This window comes from Electrophorus electricus, chromosome 6, assembly GCF_041902795.1.
Source record: "Electrophorus electricus isolate QZ-2024a chromosome 6, ASM4190279v1, whole genome shotgun sequence".
Classification (NCBI taxonomy): Eukaryota; Metazoa; Chordata; class Actinopteri; order Gymnotiformes; family Gymnotidae; genus Electrophorus; species Electrophorus electricus.
In genome coordinates, this window is record NC_137502.1 from 5664766 (window position 1) to 5688823 (window position 24058).

The following is a 24058-nucleotide window of genomic DNA, read 5'->3' on the forward strand; positions in this document are numbered from 1 at the left end:
CCACTAGGATACAACAGGTGCGTCCTAACTGTGTACTACACATTAATACTTTAAGCTGTATACTTTTCTGATCTTAATAGTACAGGTTTGGCAGGTTAGTACACAAAATATTAACATCACTCAGGAAGTGACGAAGCATTGCTATGCCAACATACATCATTGCAAGCTGTGACTCAATTACTTCTGATACAGGTATTAAATCTAAAATGATATTCTATCTCATTTACAAATATGGGGTAGGTAGCTACCGTCAGCTAGCTAAGTAACTTGCTTACAAAGGCCAAACACTGAGCTAGGTAGCATGCATTAGCATGCATTTCAAACAGGTTTCGTACTAGTAACCATTTATTATGTTTATTAATTATTTTACTTTTATAAAAATAAAACTGTAGTCAGTTGTAGCCAAATTTAGAGGCCTGTTGTCCTGCCACTGTTGCTGCTGAACTTGTGGTTTTGTCGGCAAGTCTTTTCAAAATTTTGCAGATGTGAGTAGCTCTTCCAATTCCATTTTGCATTGCATTATGGGACAATAGTGTCTCTCCATACCGTAGTCAAAAAATGACTGGTTCTAAGATTCTGTAGTCTGAGTCTTGTCTAAGTCTGAGTCTCTGTCTAAGTACATTCAGAGCCCTCAGTTAGTCATATCATTAATACATAAATAATTAATATGCAAATTAACAAAACCAAAAACAAATAAAAGCATTGCCTGCAATTATTTTTAGGCACCCTTTTGTTGTTGTCTTTTTACTTCCTACTGTGCTTTATTAAACTTGTATTTTAGTATTTTAATGTATTTTAATTATTTAATTTCTCAATAACCAGATCACTAAATGGGAATGGTTAGCGTTGTGGGTGAAACCTGAGACTGAGTCTGTTCCACAGATGCTGTGGAATGATGATCTTAAACATAAACCTCCAACAGCCAATGCTGTCATTAGACTCAGCATAAAAGAAACTGCATTTGCTTGCCAAAGCCTTAAACAATACTCATGCATGTAAGGTACGCCTGCTGTCAGTGCACTTAATTGAACAGCAGAAAGATTAATGCTTACTAGAGGTGAATTTGAAAAATGCTTCAGATGTCATTTACATAGCTAGTACATGCCAGGGTGGTGTACAATATAATAGATTATGCCATCAAGTTAGAGGCAGACTGCACTTGACACAGCTCAGCGTTTTAGGATAATACCTTCTGCCAGAATTTAAGAGAGAAGTGCCCAAATTACATTGGCTGCTGTTTACCAAGTCAAAGTGCAAACAAACAAATATTGATACTGTTGACACTACTGGTGAAGTGCTGGACTCGTCTGTTAATTGAAACCATCTAAGTGAACACGAGAGAGAGTCTGACAGATGCTTAAAGAAGAATATCATTCTTTCTCCAAGTCACACATAATGGCATTTGATGCATTTAAAACCTGCAGATAATGATCTCTTTCAAAGACAAATGCCAAGAACAAATTCCAAGTACTTACAAGTCCCAAAGCCTTTGTATCATGAAATAAAAGATTATGCCTTTGACCTGAAGGCTGCTTTGAGAAGTCACACTCCTCAAATTCTTCTCAGCAAATGTCTGAGCGAAAAAAAACAAACTGTTTTGGCTATGTATTGACTACTTAGACTTTAATAGGAAAATGTAAATAGACATCAACCAACACTCAAACTGAAATAGTGACATTCTTGATGTCAATTCTAGTTCTTATGTCTAGATCAACTGTCACTATAGATTTATGTCCAAAGAGAGTAACCACTACCTTGGCAACTCTGTGAGGACTTTCAGGAGGATTGCATTTCGTTTGGTGTCATGGAAGAATACTAGGAAAGTCTGATGTTGATGCAGATGACCACATGGTCTTTAGCAGGAACCTTTTAGAATCATGTGAATGAGGTCATGTGACTATTAAATGCTACAAAGGCATAGAGAGTATGGCAAGGAGGAGCAGCTGAATAACTGTGATCTCAGGTAGGGACAGTTTGGGGAGAATAGACAGCTGCAGGTCTTCTTAGTTAGTACATACAATGTACATCAGACACTTTTCCAGTGTAGTCAACCACCTGTGTGATTTAAGAGGTATCCAGAAGATGGCGCTGCAGAGGCCCATGTGAGTAAAAATGGAAAGACAAATAATATAGTTCAGAGTGTAGCCTTGCACGAATCTACAGTTTACCAAAACACATTACAGAACTTGATTGTTTGCTTCATTAATGTGTACATGGGTTTTTCAGCCAAGGTTTAAGGGCTGTGTTGTACCCGAAACCAAATGGCAATCTCAGAGTGACTGCCAATTAATTTAAACCGCTAAATACCCGAACTACGTTTGAGAAAACTGGCAAACTTATTACAAAATGGTCAGCTACAAAAAAAGCTAATAAATGCAAAGCCATCAAAGCCACCCATAAAGAAACCAAGAAATCAATGTAAATGAATCAGAAAAGCCAAAGCCATGATACATATGATTGGGAACTGAGCACTGGCAGAAAATCAGAATCAGAAAAATACTATTATGAAACAGGAACTTCACTGAAAAAACTGACAACCTATAAATTAGTGTCCTTAGACTTTCTCCATCTAGACCTGTGTGAAGGAGCTCAAAGGTATTCACTCATCATCACTGACTCTCAATGCAAATCAAAGAAAGGCGTTGAGGATTTTGCACAGCCTGATGAGCAACAATGCTGCTAACTGAAGAGAATCAGGAAAAGACTCAGAAACCAGACTTGCCTGTTGGTGATGGTGATGAAGAAAAAGCTTGCTAGGGACCCAGGAGAGAAATAATTCCACTAAAAGTCTTTAGTCATGGCAAGCAAGAAACACCCACATACTGTGCAATTGGTCAAGTCAACGGACTTCTGCAGCAACATTTACAGACTTTCACCTTCATCACTGCACAAGCACTACTCCCATGATGCCTCCTGTTCAGGTACATTTGACAGCCTTAATGACTCCTATGGGAGTAACATATGGACTGTAAAGTACTATTGTAGGTTGAAATGGTCTATTAAAAACTGATAAAATATAAATTTATGACCATATGAATTGTTGAGATTGGACTGCTTCATGATTGATATGGACTATGGGATTTGAAAAATCTGAAAAATTACACTGTTATACTACTGAAATTGTTATACTACTAAATGGATTGTAAATTTTCACTTGTATGTTCTGCACAGGAAATAAATGAGAAACAATGGTTTTTTGTTTTTTTTTTACTGGGTAAGAGAAAAAATAAGTGGTTTTAGTGAACATTTTGAAGAATAAATGTACAAAAAAAACCTTGTTTCTTTAAAAAAACTATGAATATTCTTTTGAATGTAACGTATAGAAATGTATAGGGTAGGTATATATTTCTGCTCATTATGACACACACAATGAGTTGAGTACCCCTGGCATTATTCACGAGGTAAGTTCTGACCATAAGATTATTGAAAAATCCATTTGTACAAAGGCTAGTGTCATGCTCTCTGCAAACCTTAATGTTGTCCTACACCCCACACTCCCGGCATTGCTCTGTAATTAATAATTCAGGTTCTCATCTGTTCCATATTACACGTACCTACATAATTGGTCTGTTTTCACTTCCTCATTGCAAAATATGACTTATGTGTGCATACCATGCGTCATGTCCTGTTTGGGATTTCCTGTGTGCTGACCTGTTTAGTCTCTTGATTATTGTACTTGTCTTAGCCCTACCTGGTTTGATTGCTTGTTTGGACTGTCTCTTTTTGTTATTGGATCTGGACTGTTAACTCAGCTTTTCTTTTGCTTGTCCTATATGCATTGTCCCTCCTTACTCCACTTATGAACCTTTGCCTTGCCACCGACTACATCTTTGGATTATCCCTCTACAGATAAAATTAATGTGTTTGACAGTATCTGCAAGCATCTTGTTAGAGTATGTTTCATTACAGCTAGGTTCTGGATAATCTCTGATGCATAGTTTTTGTTTGTCCATTTGTTGGAATTTAACAGGAAAAATCTTTTTTATTAACTTTTTTTTTATCCACTAAGTGATTAGTATCTGCACAATCAGCACAGAGAGGACATGGTCAGTTGTGCTGTATTGGACTATTGCCCACTGTTGTTTCATCACAAATGCTTACTGCAACCCCAGTAACTATTTTTTCCTCTGCAATTTCCAGTTTGAGTTGTTTTAGGTATCCCTTAAAGTCCATTAATGTGACAGATCAGCAGTCCAGTCAACATGCTCCAGGCAGTATCCTGTGTTAAGAAATTTTTACAGTGGTCTCAGAATATGACTGTGGCTTAGCCATTTCTATGATGGAGAACATCACTATACAACAGCATCCTGGAGAATGAACTTCCCAGAAACTGAAGGAAATGGACAGTGGATATTGCAGTCAATAATTATTTTTAATCTCAGATATTTTTTCTCACAGACTATCCTGATAAAACAGAAGTTACAGGGCAGTAAGGTCTGGTCCATGATATCACTTCCAAAATACTAAAGCCATTTGTCTCCTTATCATCGCAGCTGCACCAGTGGTTTTCCAAGACAAAGTTAGATATCCAACAGCTATCTTTAGAGTGCTAAACATGTTTGACCCAGTGCTCCTGTCACCAGCTAGCACAGGAAGATGGACGTTCATAAAAGTCTTGAGCAGCTCTGGTCACAGCAGTAATGAATATGAATAATAGAAAAAATATGCTTTTGTCAAGGGCAGCAGAGCAAAAAAACATCCGCCATTATGCTTGTCCACTATTCATTGCTGCCTGCTCTCTTTTGAAAGGCTGACATTTTTAAAACATCTTTGAACATGATGGTTATCTCCATCAATTTTTCCACAAACTGACCATCCATTGAGGAACAACCCCATCTTATAAGAACTTTAGCTACTGTCATTTGCAACGATATAAACCTCAGACTCTGCATCTAGTGAAAGACTGCCAACTAAATAATGAGGTCCTCAGTGTATCTACATTTAGTGTTATGAATTCACCCTGAAGACCAATTAATTTTCCTGTGATGTTCCAAGCATATTTGAACATGTAAAGACATTCATTCAATGAGAAAATACCTAGACATCCACTCTAGATAAATGAACACCTCTGTAGCCAATTTTTTTTGACACATCGCTGGGCAAGATTATGTGTAATGAAGGATGGAATCTGGTCCGTGGCTTGAGTTCTCCAATCTTGTTTTATGCAATCGATCGCTTATGTCTTCAACCAAAGCATGTGGGGAGCTCTTGTGGGTTTCCTCATAACATGACAAAAATGAAATCACCACATTTCAGCCTGGAACCTTTAATCTTCTTCTTTGCAGGCATGACAGACATGAAACACACTATATCCTTTGGGAATACACAGTCTGTATGTTAAAAGTGTTTAAGCCTACAAAGGAGTTTTCGTCGAGCTTGACAAATGCAGTCATATTGTTAGAAATTGGCTAGGCATACCGTTAGTTCTATTGCTAGAATAAATAAACCTCTGTGGTCTGTATCGTATGTGCGCCATACCAAGTTGCGTGCTTACAGAAAATGCCTTTGTGACTAATGAGATACTTTAAAAAAGTTGTTGCCTATAGTGTGCTCACTTATTTCATAATACAAAGTATTATGTTTTGTCTATTATGTATATACTACAAAGAATGCAACATTTAAAAATATTTGTGTATAGTTTCTAATATAATTAATAAAATAGCAAAGAGGAATCACTATGCTTGAAGGCTGAGACTTTCATTATCCCTCCTACATACCCTGTAAATTTAGCTCTAGTACTGCAAAATGTGGTGTGTCCAAGTGCAGAATTTACAACCTTCGGAGTCATAAAAGGGGGTGCAACCTCAAAGAGGCTATGGAAATTTTATGGTTACCATGGAAACTGGGGAATACCATCTTTCTCTCTCTTCCGCTCTTTTTCCCATGGCCTGTTCCGTGCATCTCTCTCATGTTCAAAATGCTCTGTAAATCTCAGATTCACTTTTCTCCTCATAATCATTTGCATACATTTCCATATGCTGCTGTGCTTAAACAGGATTAAAGGACCTGGCCTTGGAAACAGCATGGAGTGAGTGCAGATAAAGTCAGCACACATCTCTTTCAAGGTATGCTGTCCTTCTGGAGCCATCCCCATGATAACGGCCCCCGGATGAACAAGGACGGCACAGTTATATCTCTCTCTGGGGGCTTTCAATTTCTTTCTCATTCCTTCTCACTTGCTCTTTGTCTCTACTTTTACCAAGCGCATTCTTCCTTTCTGTCTCCCTCTCCTTCTGCTTTTTCTCTCTGTTCTTCACTCTTCTCCTACTCCGGATGTGTTGTCAAGGCTGATGATGTATGTCTACATGCCAAACTAGAATAGGCCAGCGTGGGGTCTGAGAGACTGTGAAAATCTACGAAACTTTGAATACGGCCTTAAAAACCTGCTGAAGCTACAGATACCTGCCGCTGTAGTGCCATGCAACACCGATGGAGCGATTACTCACAATCCCTCCCTCCCCAGAGGAACGTGAACAAAAGATATGGCTTGACAGCCTTCTTATCACTGAGACTCGAGGATAGCATTGACAAGCTGTCCAATTAAGAGAGCTGCTATCACAGGAGTTTGAGAGTGAGTCGTTTGTTACATTTGGCTGTGTTTAGTACACATGCTGAATCCTAAAATTAGAACTGTCAGGTTTAAATGCATGGCGATACAAAAATTAGGGTTAAAAATCCTTATCTGATTGGATAGATCAGCTATGGTAAAAATTGCTCAGTCTTCGAATTGATTTTAATATTATATAGTCAGGTCCTTTTCAGCTCATAGTACTAACACTTACCAAAAAGAAAAACACAAAAGAAGCAAGGAGGCAAACCTCTGTAGCAATTTAAAAAATTGTTTAAAATATTCCTTTCACAAAGTAGTAAACATATAACAACATGATAAAAAATAAAAAAGGGAAATATATTCAAATAAGACAGTGATAGCTGCTGTGAAAACTGTGGCAATCATACCACGACAACAAAATGTGCCATAGGGTTGTAATGAACCAGCCGCTGAGACTACAATCAGCAAAATTGTGGGAAACTGCAAAAGGTTTTGCCATGAGCCGATGTGCCGCATGGCGGGAGGTGTGCCCTTGTATTACGTGACTTTTGTTTTGTGTGTTTGAGAACATTGCTTTGATTTCTCATGAGGGTGTCTGAGGTTTCCCTGGATTGTTTTTACTGATTTAAAATATCTTAAAGTTATGTAGCACAAAGGCGATTGATTCTACATTTTTTAGTTTAAATTCAGTTTTCTTTTACTGTAAGTAGAAGAGTACTTGGATATCAACCTTATTTTATATATTAGACCCCTTCTACTGGAAGACTAAACCAGCCTTCTGAGACTCTACACACAAATGAATACCTTCTCTCTCTCTCTCTCTCTCTCACACACACACACACACACACACACACACACACACACATACAGAACTTGCCAATCTTATGGGTAGAGAGAGGTCTGTTTTAATCCTACTTTCTCTGTGTCAATTGACGGCTTTAAAAGCTAATAAGGATTAATGGGGAAAAGGAACAATCAAAAGTCTCTCTGTAAATCAGAGACAGGAGGCAGATAGGCGCGCGATGGACTGACCTCAGCATTTGAGTTTTGTAGAAAGAGCGCAGAGGCACAGCTGCACTGCTGCTGCACTAAAGATAAGAGGCCTGTACACAATATTTTTCATTTAAACCTGCAGAACGTATCTGTATGACCCACCTCCTCTCTCTAGCATGCACCCTCTGACATCATGGAGAACATCCGTTCTCATAACCATCTCAATCCTGATCTAAACAACCCTAATCTAAGACATCCTCCAAGATGTTCACCTGTAACAGATATCATTCAGAAAGGAATGTGTAAATTGACAGAAAATGTAAGCATTTTAGCTTTTCCAAGTAGTTGACCATGACCAAGGTTGTGTGTTTATGGATAACTGCAATAGATATAAGAATCATTCACTTTTATAGGGTTCCAACAATCATGCTGTGCTTTGCAAAGATAATTATTGATGTTGCTCAAAATGGGAAGCAGCAATTGCCTACATATATCCGTATCCACCAGGAAGAGCTATAGGCAGGCCAAAAACGCACTTAGAGGCTGATGAGTTAGTTGTCTTTAACCCTGCAACAAGTAGGGTGGACTGATAACACAGCTGCCTGGACTGACTCAGCATCACTTCTGGCTCTGTGGATCATGCTTAAGGAAGAGAGGTAAAAAAGAGTCTTGATCTTAGTACGATTTGAACTAATGTAGGTGAAGAGGTTCTGTAGAACAAATGACTCCCTCAAAACAAATGGTAGCTCATGAAGGAATGTGTGATAGCAGTTAAAAGCTGGGAAAAGTGCCAGCATATTAGTGGTATCCTAACAGTTGGTATAATTTTCAAATAATCTATGTGCTCTCCCTTGTAAAGTTGCCATCCAGGTTATGATCTACTGAATTTCATGTAACCAATTTAGGACATCAGTCAGTTAGAATTAACTTAATTGTGCAAAATTCACCCATTATAAAACTGAGCCTCCAATTCATTTGAAATTCAGTAGTCTCCACCTTGGGTGGCACTACGTCTACGAGGACTTAACAGGCAGAGTGAAGGTTTTTATTTGGGCATGCGCTTCATGCACAAGATTTACTTACTGCGCTAGCGGTACCATCAGTGTCTGTTAGCCGCTGATGCAGGTCAAACCAGACTGTCTGTAACAAGAACCAAAACAAAAAAAGCCACTGGTGAATTCAGTTTTCCCCCTCATCTGTCCATGGCTGCGGCTACCTGTCCACACACAGACTTCCTGCTCAGCAGATAAGAGAGTTGACTTCTTGGCTTAACTTGGCTGACTGTTTCTTTCCACATCTAAGATCAGTAAGAAAACAGGCTCAAATTGTTAACATAATATAAAGACTTCTTTCCATGCAGGCTAACCATTGCAAGGGCTCTGCAAACAACCTCAATATAATTTTCAAATAATAATTTTCAAAGTGGAATTCCAAAATAAATAAATTTCTCTCATGCCCACTCTAGTGTACTCTATACTTTTGCACTGAAAAGGCACACAGCTTTAGGATCAATGGATTAAAAGGAATAGCTCAGGAAAAATACAAATTTGCAGTCAATCAGTAGGTGTGGTGTGCAAACTTTGGTCCTTAGATTTGCATTGGAGCTACAAACATGCTATGAAGATTGGAAACAAATCAATCAATGAACCCAGCATGCTGAAATCACTGCGCACTTGCCTCAGTCTGTTGCGTTGTTATGTTACCTCCAACAGATATGTATATGTGATTTCTGAAACTGTATGACGTACTGTCATCTATAAAAAATGGCAAACATGACTATTACTATTGTTAATAGCTATGTGATTTTTTAAAATCTATTTTTACAGTATGTCATACAGTGTCAGATCAAGATCCTCTTTGGTTGGCAAAAGCTTGTTAGCTACATCAGCCTCATAGCTCTAATGTAGAAACAAGCAGGACAATTTGAACAGCAAACATGTATATAGCTATATTTGCCATAAAATGGAATTGAGTACTTTTTAAGAGATAAACAGTAAAATGATGAATTAGTTATAATTAAGAAATGAGGGGCATTGCAGTCTACTGGTTACTGGTTATTGTGATGTAGTAAATAAGTTCTAGTCTTTCTTACATTCCTTTTCTCATGTTAATATAAATAAAATACAAAAGTGTTCACATAAATTAAACAGTAAGCAGTGATCTATGCAATTAACTATGGAAGAAAAATACCAATTGATTATTATTACAATCAGAAGTATTAATGGTGTTACGAATACTTCTTGTGCTTATTTTCATATTTGGCTGAAGAAAGACCATGACTTGTCAAACAAGTGAGTAGAACAGTGTTAAATACCCCTCTATTACCATTCAGTGTTAAACACCACTGCTCTGTTACAACTGAACAGTTAATTTCACCTCTGTTCAATTGGTCCGGTTATCCTGGTTGGTCCAGTGAACCTGATTTTGTGATTAGTGTTGTGCTCAGTGACTCCTGCACAGTGAACCAAGCAGCAACCATGAAGTGCTTTTTCTCCAAACCAAAAACAGCTTACGTTTGACTGTATGGAGTGAAAAGCTGCCAAGACAGACACATCTGTTCTGACTGATCTCTTGCCAGTGGGTGTATCTCATTTGGCAGCATGAAATCCCCTGCAGGTAACGTGTCCTCTCTCCTGTGTTCAATGGGGCAGACCATGAACATGGCTCCTGTGCTAAGAGCATGGGACAAATTCAGTGGGACAGGACTTTCTTTGCTCATAAAAGCCGAGTAATAAGCCGAGTAATAAGCAGTAATCTGCACTTGGTCTAATCTTTCAGACAGAGAAGCATTTTTACACATTTCATCAGAGATGGAGTGAAGAGCAAATAGGATCTTGTGCCAGCACACCCCACTCCAGTGAAAGAGATGAGTGCATAATGGCTGCTAATGAAGCTACACATCTGCTGAACTGTCTCTCTGTCTCTGTCTCTGTCTCTCTCTCTCTCTCTCTCTCTCTTTCTCTCTCTCCCATACAAGCTGGAGATCTCTCTCCCCTGTACAGGCTGGGTAACTCTCTGCCCCTATAGAGGCGGGAGATCTCTCTCTTCTGTACAGGTTGGGTATCTCTCTGCCCCTATAGAAGTGGGAGATCTCTCTCCTCTGTACAGGCTGGGGATCTCTCTGCCCCTATAGAGGCAGGAGATGACTGCTTATCTATCAGGCAGTGCAGGACTGAAGATAGCTGCCGATAGCTGTCATTGAGAGGGAGAGGGAGCGGTGCGGGTGAGCAACTTGGGATCCAGTCTTCAGGCTGATGGAGATATTAAGACTGTGGGAAGTGAAGGAAATGCAATTCCACAAATTGGCTGGATTGGATTATACAGACAACAAGAGTGCTCTGATTAGAGTGATGCCACATCCCTAATGAAAATGGTTTGAGAGCTTTAAAACATTTGCTTGATGCAAGACCTAAGAAAAATCCTGCCACAGATATTCTCTGAAGACTGTCAGAACTTGTATTAACTCTGAACTGCTTCACCTTTGACTCCAATTACTACTCATAAGAGGAGTTAGTATGGGTACTAAAATGGGACTATCCTAAGCAAACCTCTTTGTTGGATTGACTGAGGAACATTTTTTGAGCAATATACTGGACCTGTAGCCTTACAATTTCTGAGATGACATTTTTTGGTATTGCTACATGCACAATAGATCTCCAACTGTTAATTTCTTCATTCTCCAAGTTCCACCCAGCTCTTGAATATACATGGAGTACATCCTGGCATGAAGATAGCCTTTTTGAATGCTTCATTGAAGTTTGCCAATTCTTATTTAATTACCACCATCTATTATAAACCTACAGACTCTCATTCCTATTTGCAGTACAATTCTTCACACCCCAAGGCCTGTAAACTCCAGCCCTTACTCACAGCTACTTAGACGCATTTGCAGTGAGAATGAAGATTTCCACCAGAAAAGCATGGAAATGTCTGAATATCTTCAAAACTTCCCCTAGAAGTCGTAGATAATGTCTTTGCTCATGTTTTACCTGTTCAGAGAGTAGACGCAATGACCTATCAACATTTTGTTGAGACTACAAGAATTCCCTTGGTGCTGAATCATCATCCTACAAGTAAAACAGTAGCTGATATTTTACTTAAACACTTCAGAATCCTCCAGGATGACGCAGAGAACGCATCCCTTTTTAAGGATCCTCCACTAATCTCCTACAGACAAGACAAAAACATCAAAGACATGCTTGTCAGCAGTGAGATAAATGACCATACAGATTATATAACAGTGGTACTGTAGCCTGCAACCGCTTTAGATGTGCTACCTGTAAATATATTAACACAGTCACTAAAATAACAGGCACAAAAGGATCAATTGTCATCACCCATTCCTCTGCATGGATCACTGCTGGAGTTGTCTACTGTATTATTTGGAAGAGATGTAACTTTACATGGAAAAAAAACAAGAGAAGGTTTGCTGAACCATCAGAATTAAGGATTTGTTGTTTCCACTGGCAAGGCATTTTATTACTAATGGACACTGCATTAATGATATATCTTCAAAAGGCTTTAATGTCATTTCAGCTATATACAAGTACACAGCCAAAAAGGAAACAATGTTCCTCCAGGACCATGGTGCAACACAAAACAAGTGCAACAGACAACACACTACACAAGTGCAACAATATAATGCAGTGCAATAATACTATAACAATAAATACAATACACAGTGAGCAGACAGTGCATTTATTTTGACCAGTACACAGTACTGGGAATGTGTAAAGTGGGTTTGTGCATAGAGTCAGTGACAAGCTATACTGAACATAGCAGCCAGAAACAGTTCAGAATACAGTACTGATTTAGTACAGTTTTCTAGCAATAGGAGGAATGTACAAGAGCGCAAAAGGAGTGCATATTAGATGTGTGTGAAGTTTCACTTCAGCAATTTGTCCGATACAAAAACAAAAAACAATGTATGTATGTGTGTGTGTGTGTGTGTGTGTGTGTGTGTGTGTGTGTGTGTGTGTGTGTGTGTGTGTGTGTGTTCATGAATGTGTATAAGCATGAGTGTATGCATGTGTGTGTATAGAAGTGTCAATTTGTTTGGAATTGGAATTGGAATTGGAATTGGAATTAGCCAGAGTTCAGGAGTCTGATGGCTTCTGGGAACGATGGCTATCTGTTTGCATTGCCAGTGTTAGCTATGGCAGCAATGAATTTAGGAAATTCAAAGAAAAGGACTCATCTACACTCTTGGAACTTTAGAACCCCATGGCTCCTCCTACTACTAATTAAGAAGAACTTTTTTTTTCACAGCTGATGAAGGACCTCTGTCTGAAATGTTCTGTGTGTGTATATATATATATATATATATATATATATATATATATATATATTCATGAATTCACTTAGATTTCATTTAGTTTATATTATATTCTAGCGTTGGTTTATGTTACAAATCCCTGGAATATAATTTACTGGATTTACTTCTTTTTGGGTTTGGCTTTTTCTGTGTGTGAATCGTGGTCTAGTCAGTTTCATAGTGAAACTTCATGCAATCCAGACATCGTGACCAAACTTATGTGGGCTTGGCACGTCTTGGCTAACAAGAACTTTCTCAGGATATTGGAAATTAATTTGAAGGATATCACCCTAGTACACAAATATCTAATCAGTGTTACAGGCTAATAGCTCAGGCTAACCAACAAGTAATGAGTTTGCTTCGATAATTTAAAGAGATCAGTCTCGTCTTTTGATGTCTTTAATTACTCTTGAATTACTTTTAATTACAATAATTTGAATAAAGATCGCCTACCTAATTTAAGACCACCACAATAACTAAACAATGTGAGGAGGTATCACACTTGTTTTCAGTGGGGGTAAATTTACCATAGAATTGGACGTTACGAGAGTTCACAGTGATCTAGAAATTAGAATAAATCATTACTGAGCATTACAGTACAGCCTTGGATGACTCCATATCAGCTTGCAATACTGTAGAAAGAGGAAACACCCCAGGGCTGGATCTTTTCCCAGTTAGTCTCCCCTGCACTCTGTGCTTGCTTCACTGAGCATAAAATCAACCTCCTTGGATATTCTTAGCTTCCACAAAAAAACAAAAAACAAAAAAACCAAGCAAACAAACCCTGCCAGCCAAAACCGGCAGCATTAGCTTGGGACCCTTTTAGCCATGCTGCTAACCACTCTCATGTATGAAGAAAAAGCCCTGGGCTCTTCTGCTTCTCCCTGTGGGGGAACAATTTTTGGAACTGTTGTATTTCTAAGTCCAAGTTAGCTAGCAACTGACCCTAAAATGGGAGCTCTTATGTCATCTTTTCTTGACATGTTGGGGACATGTTATTTAAGGATCCAGTGGCAGAATTCAGTGGAAGGACAGGGATACTAGGACCTACATCCTCACACATTCTTTTTTTTATAGAAAGGATCTGACACTGTTTTTCTTAGCAGTCGATCACTGCAAATCATAGCATGCATGATTCTCAAAATGTTTTTATAGTCACTGGAAGGTTACAAAAATTCGGATCAGGACATCGCAATCCAAATCTCATCTGTCTTCTGACTTTCAGTGTGTGTTTACATTAGAGAGTGTGTATGATTTGTAGAGAGGCTGTGTGGAACTTGCTTTGGTAATAACACTGAGGATTAGCACTGTAGGGAGACTCTGCTGCATACCGATGAACCTGTGTGGAAATCTTGGTTCCATACTATTACAGTCAATCTTACACTTGAGATCATTTCTTATTAGGCTAACGGTTGCTCTCGCCACATGATAACCGGGTTGTGCAATGTATACGCAAACAGACTGTGAAATGAGATGGGACTTGTTGCTGCCTCAAGTGACTGCATGTGTAGATATAACTCTGCACATCTGACCTTTCAGAGTTGCGTGAAGAAAAGTCTCACCTTGTTCTCGAGCCGTCCGATCAGGTCTGCCAGGCGGTTGATCTGCGTTTCCAGTCCTTCTTTTCTCACCTCTGTAGGTCCTGAGATGAGGGAGACAGACAGAGGGATGCACCACCCACGTGGACTTTAGACTGTTCCAGTATTTGAATAATTTATTTCAAATATACTGAATGAAGGTCTCTGAATGAAGGGAAAGTGTCTAACATCTTTTCCTCTACAACTCTGTAGGATGGCTGGCCTAGTAGTAAAACAGTGAGAATCAAGTATGCCGTCTTCAATGCACCATTAAAAAAATAAGATGGGCCTTGTTAGGTCTCTTGGCTTATAAACTATACTGAATGATTATTTTGATGATTTTTACACAAAAGGTGATGGTCATTAAAGTGCAATGTGAGAGAGAAATACAAAAGAATACTGTTTAAACAGAGAATGAGCAGTCCCAATTCCAGTCTTCTCCTCATGCAATGACATCTAGTTAATGAGGAGACAAAGCTCCCCTGCCTTTTAAATCCGCATGGCTTAAGGTGCCGAAGTGATTAGACTATGGCACTTCCCTAATGCCGATGAGTCATGTAGGACTGAAAGGGATGGGAAACACATGAACCGTAACCATAGTGATTAGGGGACTATGGTCCCTCAGAGACACTCTCCAGTCTCGGGCTGAACCGAAGTCGCATCCGTGTTACATTTGGTATTTGTCTTTGATATACAGACCCATGTTCCTTTGATTCTCTTACATTTGTTAGAATTGCAATTATATTTCTGGCAAATTAATCTGTAGGACTTCATACTCTTCAAAAGTGAGAACACATCTAAAAAATGTAATGAATCACAAGTGTGCATGGGTATGTCCAAACATTTAAAAGAAAGGCATTATCACTAGAGTGTCCTATTATCAAGTTGGATAGCTTTTGATCTCATTATGATTATTACATTTTTATAGTTCCAAGCAAAGCTCGAACTTAGTCTATGTTGGTTTAACCTCAACCTCTTTGACAGGTGCTGAATGTTAAAGATAACAGACTTGTCCTCCTGAAGCAGCCATGCTGATGACAGCAGTCTCTAGGTGCAGCTGCTGTAACATACTGGTGGACATATGGCAGATGAAGAGAACCTGCACTCTCACTCCTCACGCTCCCCTGTAGACATGCTGCAGAATTGTAAGCTCTTTGAATTGCTACTGCACCTGAAAAGTGTTATACAAATAACCTTGCCTTGCCTTGGCTAAGGAACATCCAGTCTCAATTGATCCATTTAGGTTAAAAACCTGAAGACTAAGTGCCAAAGCTAAGGATGGTAGTACTGAATTCAAGATCATGTCCCTCCATCATGACTCATGCTGATGACACAGAAATAAGGCATAACGATATTCCAGCTAAGGCTGGAAAACATGCCCAGGAATTCTGTCTGCTCATATGCTCACTCCCACTGGCCAAACTGGGCCCACTGGTCACCCTCCACTGCTCAAACATCCCTTTAGCTTGTCCTGCTACAGTTTAAAGTGACTTTACTCCTATCGGTTGCGGAAGCACAATACAGAAGGAATCCAAATGCAGCAGCTCAGCACTGCATTCCCTAAAGGGAAGTAGAACGACGCACAACGGTTCATTAAAGAGCTCTGGTGCCTTTGCTCCAACTTCAGTGCAGGCAGCACAGTGCCGACTGCTTTTGTAATCATGACACTGGATGCTTGATGTGGAAGTGCATTCCAATGAGTGTTACACAACCGGGAAGTTGTGCAGGTAAACAGTGAGAGTGCATGTTTAAATTTAGCCATTCATCTGACAGAGTGCTGTCTGACCAGTGGAGGAAGTGGGAGAGAACAGGAGCTGCACAACGAGACCATGTCCTCTATCTGTTTAAGACAGAAATGATACATGATCCCTATGACGTGGGAGAACAGTGCACAGGAGCACAGAGAAACTGATCTATTTTTTGGTGTGTTAGTCCATGTCTGCATACATTGGACAGAATGTGAATGCAGTGAATTTGTAAGAGAGAAATGCAAGGCTGTAGCAAATCAGGGAGAATAGAGTGAGAGAGAAAGAGAGAGAAACTATAGAAAGAGTACAGTGGGATAAGAAGGACAAGCAGAGAAAGCGGAACAGAAAATGTGGCACAGGTGAAAAAGTCATCGTAGAGATCAGTATTTTCTGACTGGTCCCAGTAAATGACAGCCTGAAGAAAGCTTTCTCCATGGCAGACCTGACAGCTAAATGACTGCTTGGGTAGTGGCTGCTTTTTATAGTGAAAATTACAGCACAACTTCACGTGTTCTGGGAGAAATGTAGAATTTATGTCTGCCTTACGCTGGCCTTAGGACAGGTCATTTACTGCCATGTCATTTCATGGATATTGGTTTATTGAGCATGGCAGCTTTACAGTGAGAAATGAGCAAGTAATTGAAGCAGCTCTCTATAAATTAGAGTTGATAAAGAGTCCAAAGCATATCCACTTGAGCACTATAAAGAATTTCATTGAAATGTCACCTGGTGCTTTCCACAGCAATATCACTGATGTGTTGTGATGTAACAGCACAGAAATAGTACAAAGCATTGAACTAAAGAATGCAAAGTAGCAGAAAGAACTGGAAAAACTGCTCTCTTGCTTCCTATATAGTTCATTCTTGTTGCTTACGCTTTACTAATAATTAACTGGATATACCAGCAACATTTCAAATAGCGTTAATGTGGATTATATGTGCTTTAGCAGAGTGGATGAAAGTGTCAGATAAGCCTATTACCTATTAGCTTCTATTGCTGTCACACATACACACATACAGACACACACACACACACACACACACGCGCACACACACATACAGAGAGCAGTTAAACTGATACTGATACCAGAAGAATCATAAGGAATTATTTTTCCCGTCTAAAATTTCTTTTTTTTTTTCCTGATTGCATCACATGGTGTTGCTCAGCCTGTGCTGCTGCTGAGTCTACAGAAAGTGCTAGCATGACACACGGATAGAGCTGTGTGGTCCACGGCTCTTAGAAAGGTTACACAACCGACTCTGCCGCTCCAACCCAAAGCATGCCACTGCAGGAAGTGTAGAGAACATGGAGACTGCAAGAGAGGCTGAACAGACTGTAGAGCCTTCTTACAAATTCCTGCTGTTGTGGCAGCTTCACGAACACAAGGCGATTAATGCATACATAATACTCCAGCGCAACAAACATACATTGGCTGCTTGTGATTTATATATGGATTCTTTGTATCAGCTTTGACATTTCAAAAGCTTTTACCTAAAATGAGCACAAGCAGGTCTCGGTAAAGTGCTTCTTGCACCTCTCTCCACAGAGATAAAGCACTTCAGACACAAAGCCAATCTCTATCTACCTCTGTTAGATTGATAGGGACTACATTAAATAGGAAAGCAATCAGATGACTGGATAAAGCATTGCACCTTTGATTTACATATATTATTTACATATTTGCACTTTTGATTTTGTGGTTTATGGACCCAAAGCCAATCTTGATGCTATTCCATAATACTGGGATAATATATGCCTGACACAACTCATTCAAAGAGAGATTCTCATTATGTCTGTTTCTGCTGACCTATCCACACATCCATGTACACTGGAATTACTTCAGTGTAAGGGATTCTCAGAAGATTTACTATAGCACTTCAGTTCCCCAGTGGACTCTTCATTATATACTACACCAGTGTTCCCTAGTCCGGGCAGCTCACATCTTGCTCTCTCCCAGCTCCCAACACACCTCAAGCAGGAAATCAAGGGCATGGAATACCTGGAGCAGCCGTGCAGGGAGCTGGGACAGAGGAAACATATGGACTGGCTAGGGGACCTTTAGGACTGGAGTCAAGCAGTACTTCTCAGTCCTGCAATGAACACATTCCTCTTTGTATCTGTCTTGGTTTTTTGTGTGTATTTTCACTGTTTACCCTCACGAAGTGGAGGGAAAAGTAAAAGTCTTAGCCTGAAAGTATTCTTAACACTAACCTATGTATCACATGAGGATGTGTTTTTGACAGACTACAGAGTACTTCTGTTGTCAGTCTGGACAAGGGTGTCTGCCAAATGCTGAAACTTTAAATGTAAATGTAAAACATTCTTAACTTGGACTTCGCAGAGGTACAAGTGGAAATATCACAGTGTGTCACATTAGTGGAATTTAACACATATCATCTATAATACCTACTATATTCTGACATGAATATTATTAGTTTTAATTTATGCTCAAGACTATGAAACAAACAGAAATGCCCAGAAATTAAATATAGATGTATTTAAAGAGACAGTGTGTATGCATGCATATATGTGTGTGCGTGTGTGCATGCGTGTATGCGTGTGCGTGTGTGTGTGTGTGTGTGCATGTGCGTGTGCATGTGTGTGTGTGAGTATGTGTGTGTGTGTGTGTGTGCGTGCGCGCGCGTGTGTATGTGTGTGTGTGTGCGCGCGCGTGTGCATGTGTGTGTGTGTGCGTGTGTGTGTGTGTGCGTGTGTGTATGTGCGTGTGTGTGCGTGTGTGTGAGTATGTGTATGTGTGTGTGTGTATGTGTGTGTGTGTTTATGTGTGAGTATGTGTGTGTGTGTGTGTGTGTGTGTGTGTGTGTGTGTGTGTGTGAGTATGTGTGTGTGTGTGTGTGGGGACAGATATATAATGAGAAAGGTCACTGCCATACCTTGGCCCACACTGAGATTTCTCATGGCATCCTTGACAGTGACTCTGTTATTGGGAGGGTAGTCTGGCACTGGGGCTTCATAGCATCTCTCTGGAATGCGTGGACTGGTCTTACTGGGATACGATCTACATTATGGACAAGGACAGGAGACAATAATGACAAAATGAAAACAAAGTGACTGCAAAGAATGAGACTAATGAGACAAAGTTGCTTGGACTACATTATCAAATTAAGGAAAAATAAACATGTGGAACTTTATATTACAAATGAGATTGGGACCAAAATAAGCACATTATAATGGATATGCTTGTAGTACCACATCTCAAGACTGGTGTTTACAAGCAAGTAAGATGATGACTAAGATGATTTACCAACACGAGTTATGTGGATCTCAGTCACAGGGCTCCAGTTTATCAGACCTGTTTAAATGTTGGGACCTTAGGCTCTGAATAGACTCTGAATGTTGCTCAGCGCTTTAGGGTTTCCATGGAGTGGGAATGTCATGTATATCGAAGTTTCATGAAAAGAGCATTGCTCACAGTAACCTACTCCTAAAGCGAAATATTGACGAGGCACCAGAAAGCTATTGTGACTGTTATACACTGAGCATATATTTAGTTAGACATCTGTACTCATCTGCTCCTATATGAAAAACATCATGTACATCTAAAGTTAGAGTATATATGGTCAGGAGTATATATGATTACAGGACCACTGTTGGCTGGATATTGTGGAACAATATAACAGAAGACTGTACACAGTTCTATTATAGAATATTTATATTATGTTGAAATATACAATATGAACAATATATATACAAGATGAACAAGATATAGTTGTATTGGTGCAAATGTAGAAGTACTAGAATTGCAAGGTGCGATCCATTCAAGATCCTAAGTTGTCCAGGATGTATTTTTGTATTGTACCATACACAAGCCAGTATGGAGATGAGTGGATGAAAGGTCTGTGGTGATGTGCAGTGAGCTGTATAGTTACATTTCTAGTAGGTAAAGAGTGCGGGTGTGGTGCAGATTGTCTATAGAGATCATGATGAGGATGACTCAGGTGTTTGAGCGATTGGCCATGATATTACTGGCTACTTGCTGCTCAGCAGTTTAATGGTCTGGGGAATAAGCTGTTATGGAACTGGCCGGTTCTGGACTTTATGCTCCTGTGTCATACCTGATAAAGCTGCACCAGCTCTACGATGTCAGTGCTAAGGATGTGTTATGAATGGCCCACCATACAAAATTATAAATTTATCAGCTGTGGTCCTGTGGCCAGAAACAGACCAGGGATAAATGTGGATGAAGGTCACTGACAAATTATTTTGCAGCAATAATCATAGTCACTGTCCGCAAAAATTACAAACATAAAATGCAATCTTATACTATTTCCAGTTCCAATTCTATTTTATATTCCATATATTACAATGATATTTTATCAATATTTTATGAACTGTATTAGGATTCTACATTGTGCATATCACACACATGTTCTATGTTTATATGAAACTACCACAGTAAATAAAAAATCTGCATCTGCATTTCAGAAATATTAGTCATTCAGTGTCTTTTTTAAGCAAACCGAATGTTTTAATGACTTGCCAGAGGCGTTTTGAGGATATTTGTTGTGGATAAAGAGAAACACTTTTTCTAATCCCCTGTGCTCTACTCTGTATTCTGTTTCTATTTGCTTTTGACACCCAGAAAATAACTAAACACAAGCTCCTATATCACACACTACCTTGAGGTATTCGCCACTATTACCAGCCATTTTTTTCCAGCCACTGAAAAATAATGTTTTTGTTTTTTTTTGTATACACATAAAATACGTCAGGAAATAATAGCTAATACAGTTGTATATTCTGACTAATACAGTTGTATATTTATTCTAAAGATCAAGGCCAGATGATTCACTGGTGTAAATAATAACCGTTAACAGCCTTTGTTTAACATGACGTGAGAGCCTCCTTCTTGGAAGCTCGTCTGCTTTAGTTAATATAGTATATTGGCAATGTCCACACAACCATGTGGCAAAATTAGGCCAAAAGAGCTATCTAATCTGGGCAAGATTAACTGATTCTTTGCTAATTCTGTCCTTCACCCGATACTTTTTGAATATTACAATTATCTGCATTAAGGAATTATTTAAAAGGCTGCCTTTCTTAGCTGTGACATTCAGTTGCCATTAGAATAAAAAAACCCGGGGCCCAATGACTTTTAACTTCCATCTTAAAACACAACTCAGTTACAACAAAGCAAGATGCAACAAACATGTCTCTGACTTGCGACATTTTGTAATCTATACTTGGCTCTCCTTTTAAGTAGGTCATGTAAGTGCAGAAAGCATTCTAACTTTAACCACTTAGATTTAGTCTGCCCCTAATTAACCCTCTATCCAAAATTCACTGAACAATATACAGTATTATATATATCACAGTATATTGTCTAAACATGGTTTGTATTTATATGGTTATTTCATCTTAGATATATTTTGTTTTACTCATAATACCTATCTATTTTTTCCATTTTATTTATTTCAAAATTATTATTTATATTATTATTATTATTATGCACTTTTTATCTGATTCCTATAAAAATTACTTTCATTTATGTATTTTGCTGTGTTATTGTTTTTATCTTGTGTTGACAAGCACTTTTAGCTGCATTAGCATGTATGAAAGGTGCTATATAAATAAAGTTACTATTATTTTCATCTACGTGTCCAGCACTGTCACCTGCAATTTGTAAAATGTCATGGAAAATAATTTTATGGTTAAAAAGTCAAATATAAAGAATTTATCAAAGATTAGCAAATATGACCATGAGACTAGCATATATGTTAATAACAGCCATGCTGTTTTACTATAAGCAGTATAATCAAGCATTGTTGCACTAAGGTGTATAACTCACCCTACAGGGCAGTGCTGCTCATCAATAGCATCCACTGCACTCTCCACAGAGTTCAGTAAGGATTGAATTTGATTGGCTGATTCTTTCAGCAGGAAGCGAGTCACAAATTGCTCAATATTAGTTCCTCTTTCATACACCTGTTAAAGAGAGACAGTGAAAGAAAACGAGAGAAAGAGAGAAAGATGGACAAAGACCTGTGATTCATGAGAAGAGAGAGAGACACACAGAGAGAGAAACAGACTTTGGGAGGAGGAAATCAAACCGAAGCAGAATCAGCACTTTGTAGTAAGTCCTTGTCCATGCACATCTAATGAGACGTTTCGTCAGCCTCCCTCCAGCCTCATGGACAAGCTGCCCTCCAGCAGACGCCTGTTAACCTAATGCCACGTAACCACACTTCACACATGGTGAAAATGTCAGTAGCATGTGATTAAATAAGAAAGACAATGAAGCACTGTAACAGAATAGAAGGAAAGAGAGAAACAAAGATCTAGCAAATTGAAGCAGCATCTCCAGGGTTTGTATTGTTTGCTGCATTGGTTATTACAGAAATGCATGTTTATTAACAGGATTACACTTCACAATTAAGATACCCAGCTGTAGCTTCCTGGATCATGTGATCATTATGTGACATAATGGATTTCTGAGATGATACAGCTTTCTGCTTTTCAAGCATATTGAATTCTTATCATTAATAAACTTTGTTGGTGATGATACAGTCACAGAGCACTGGAATAACACATGTTTTAGTCTACTTGTAATATGCTATGTTACTTTGTGTAACGCTGGAGGCTTTAGGCAGGATGCAGAGACGAGCAGCATGAAACAGAAACATACGTTTATTTGACACTTAGACACGCACACTAACAGAGTCAAAAGCCAACCACACAAACACGTAAAGGACAGACCTTTATACATATGATAACGACACAATAAGGAGCAGGTGTGAGACACAAGGAGGGCGTGGCCACATTGGCGAACACACACACGCATGCACGGAGATGTTTGGGGGGGGGCACACTGTGACACTTTGAACTAGTCAAAAGAGTGAACAGTGTAGAGATGGTGAGTGCAGAACACACAGACACAGACAAAATGAAAACATGAAAGTACCCATAGAAATGAACCTTATAAGACTTACGACTCTTACGAGTCTTATAAGACTCGTATTTCAGGATTCCTGATATTACTGACAGCAGCGTCAGTCTTTACTACTCTTATATAGAAAGCCAGAATCCCTACAGGCAGGATATCAAATGTCTCCCCATCATTCTGACAGAGACAGCAAAATATCTGACACTGACATAATAGTACCTGTTTGCTGAGTGCCGGGTTTTAAAGCTCCTCATTGTGATAAGAACATAAGCCAGTCTTCATTACTGCTTGCAAATGAATTCTTAATGCAAGCTGGCACAAGGCAGAGGGTTATGTTAGACTGCAGCACTGGCTTCGCTGGCACACCTGGTGAGATATACCGCAATGCTATGCATACTCATGCTGACGGCGGGTTATAGAGGATCGCAGGAAAAGGGAGGACTGGAGTCGGAACACTGTGCCCGGTCTACATGGCTGGACAAAGAATCAGGAGGCAGAGAGTGTATGGGTGGGTGTAGGTATGTATGTGTGTGTGTGTGTGGGGGGGGGGGGGGGGGCGTCTGTGTTCACAGTGGTGGTCAGTATGATTAATGTTAGTCATATGTCAGGTCAGCAGTTCCCAGTGTTTTGCTGCAACTGAAGGCTTTAACACACATCAGTGAGTACTAAAGCACTGGTTCTGCTAAGTGCAGAACCTCTGACAAAGGCTTGATGGAGAAAGCAAAAGACTGCAAGGATCGCAGGGTAAGCACTGAGGCTTTTCATCAGTGCAACAGGCCCATAAAGTAGATGAACATTAGAAATATTGTTCACAACAATCAACACCTTCAGCCAGGAGGAATTCCAGAGCATTACTGAGAGGCTGTTCTTTCAAGCTGTAAAGAAGATAAAGGCAACAGCTTTTGTGTAGTGGGTTAGCTTAACATAAGATAACAATAAACATGTAATTATCTATAGAGATGTATAAAATTG

At 39.3% G+C, this 24058-nt stretch overlaps 1 protein-coding gene across 3 annotated transcripts in view; it reads right to left on the reverse strand.

Moving 5' to 3' along the window:
* Positions 1-24058, reverse strand: part of necab2 (N-terminal EF-hand calcium binding protein 2) — a 78311-nt gene that overhangs the window by 6410 nt on the left and 47843 nt on the right. For 2 of the 3 annotated variants that reach the window (XM_081716402.1, XM_027003989.3), the window contains exons 6-9: positions 21992-22128; positions 19077-19201; positions 14420-14499; positions 8627-8683 (exon numbers count right to left, since the gene is read on the reverse strand). In XM_081716402.1, coding sequence (XP_081572528.1) covers positions 8627-8683; positions 14420-14499; positions 19077-19201; positions 21992-22128 — 399 coding nt within the window. The remainder of the gene's footprint in view (positions 1-8626; positions 8684-14419; positions 14500-19076; positions 19202-21991; positions 22129-24058) is intronic. The other variant, XM_081716401.1, reaches the window with a different exon arrangement.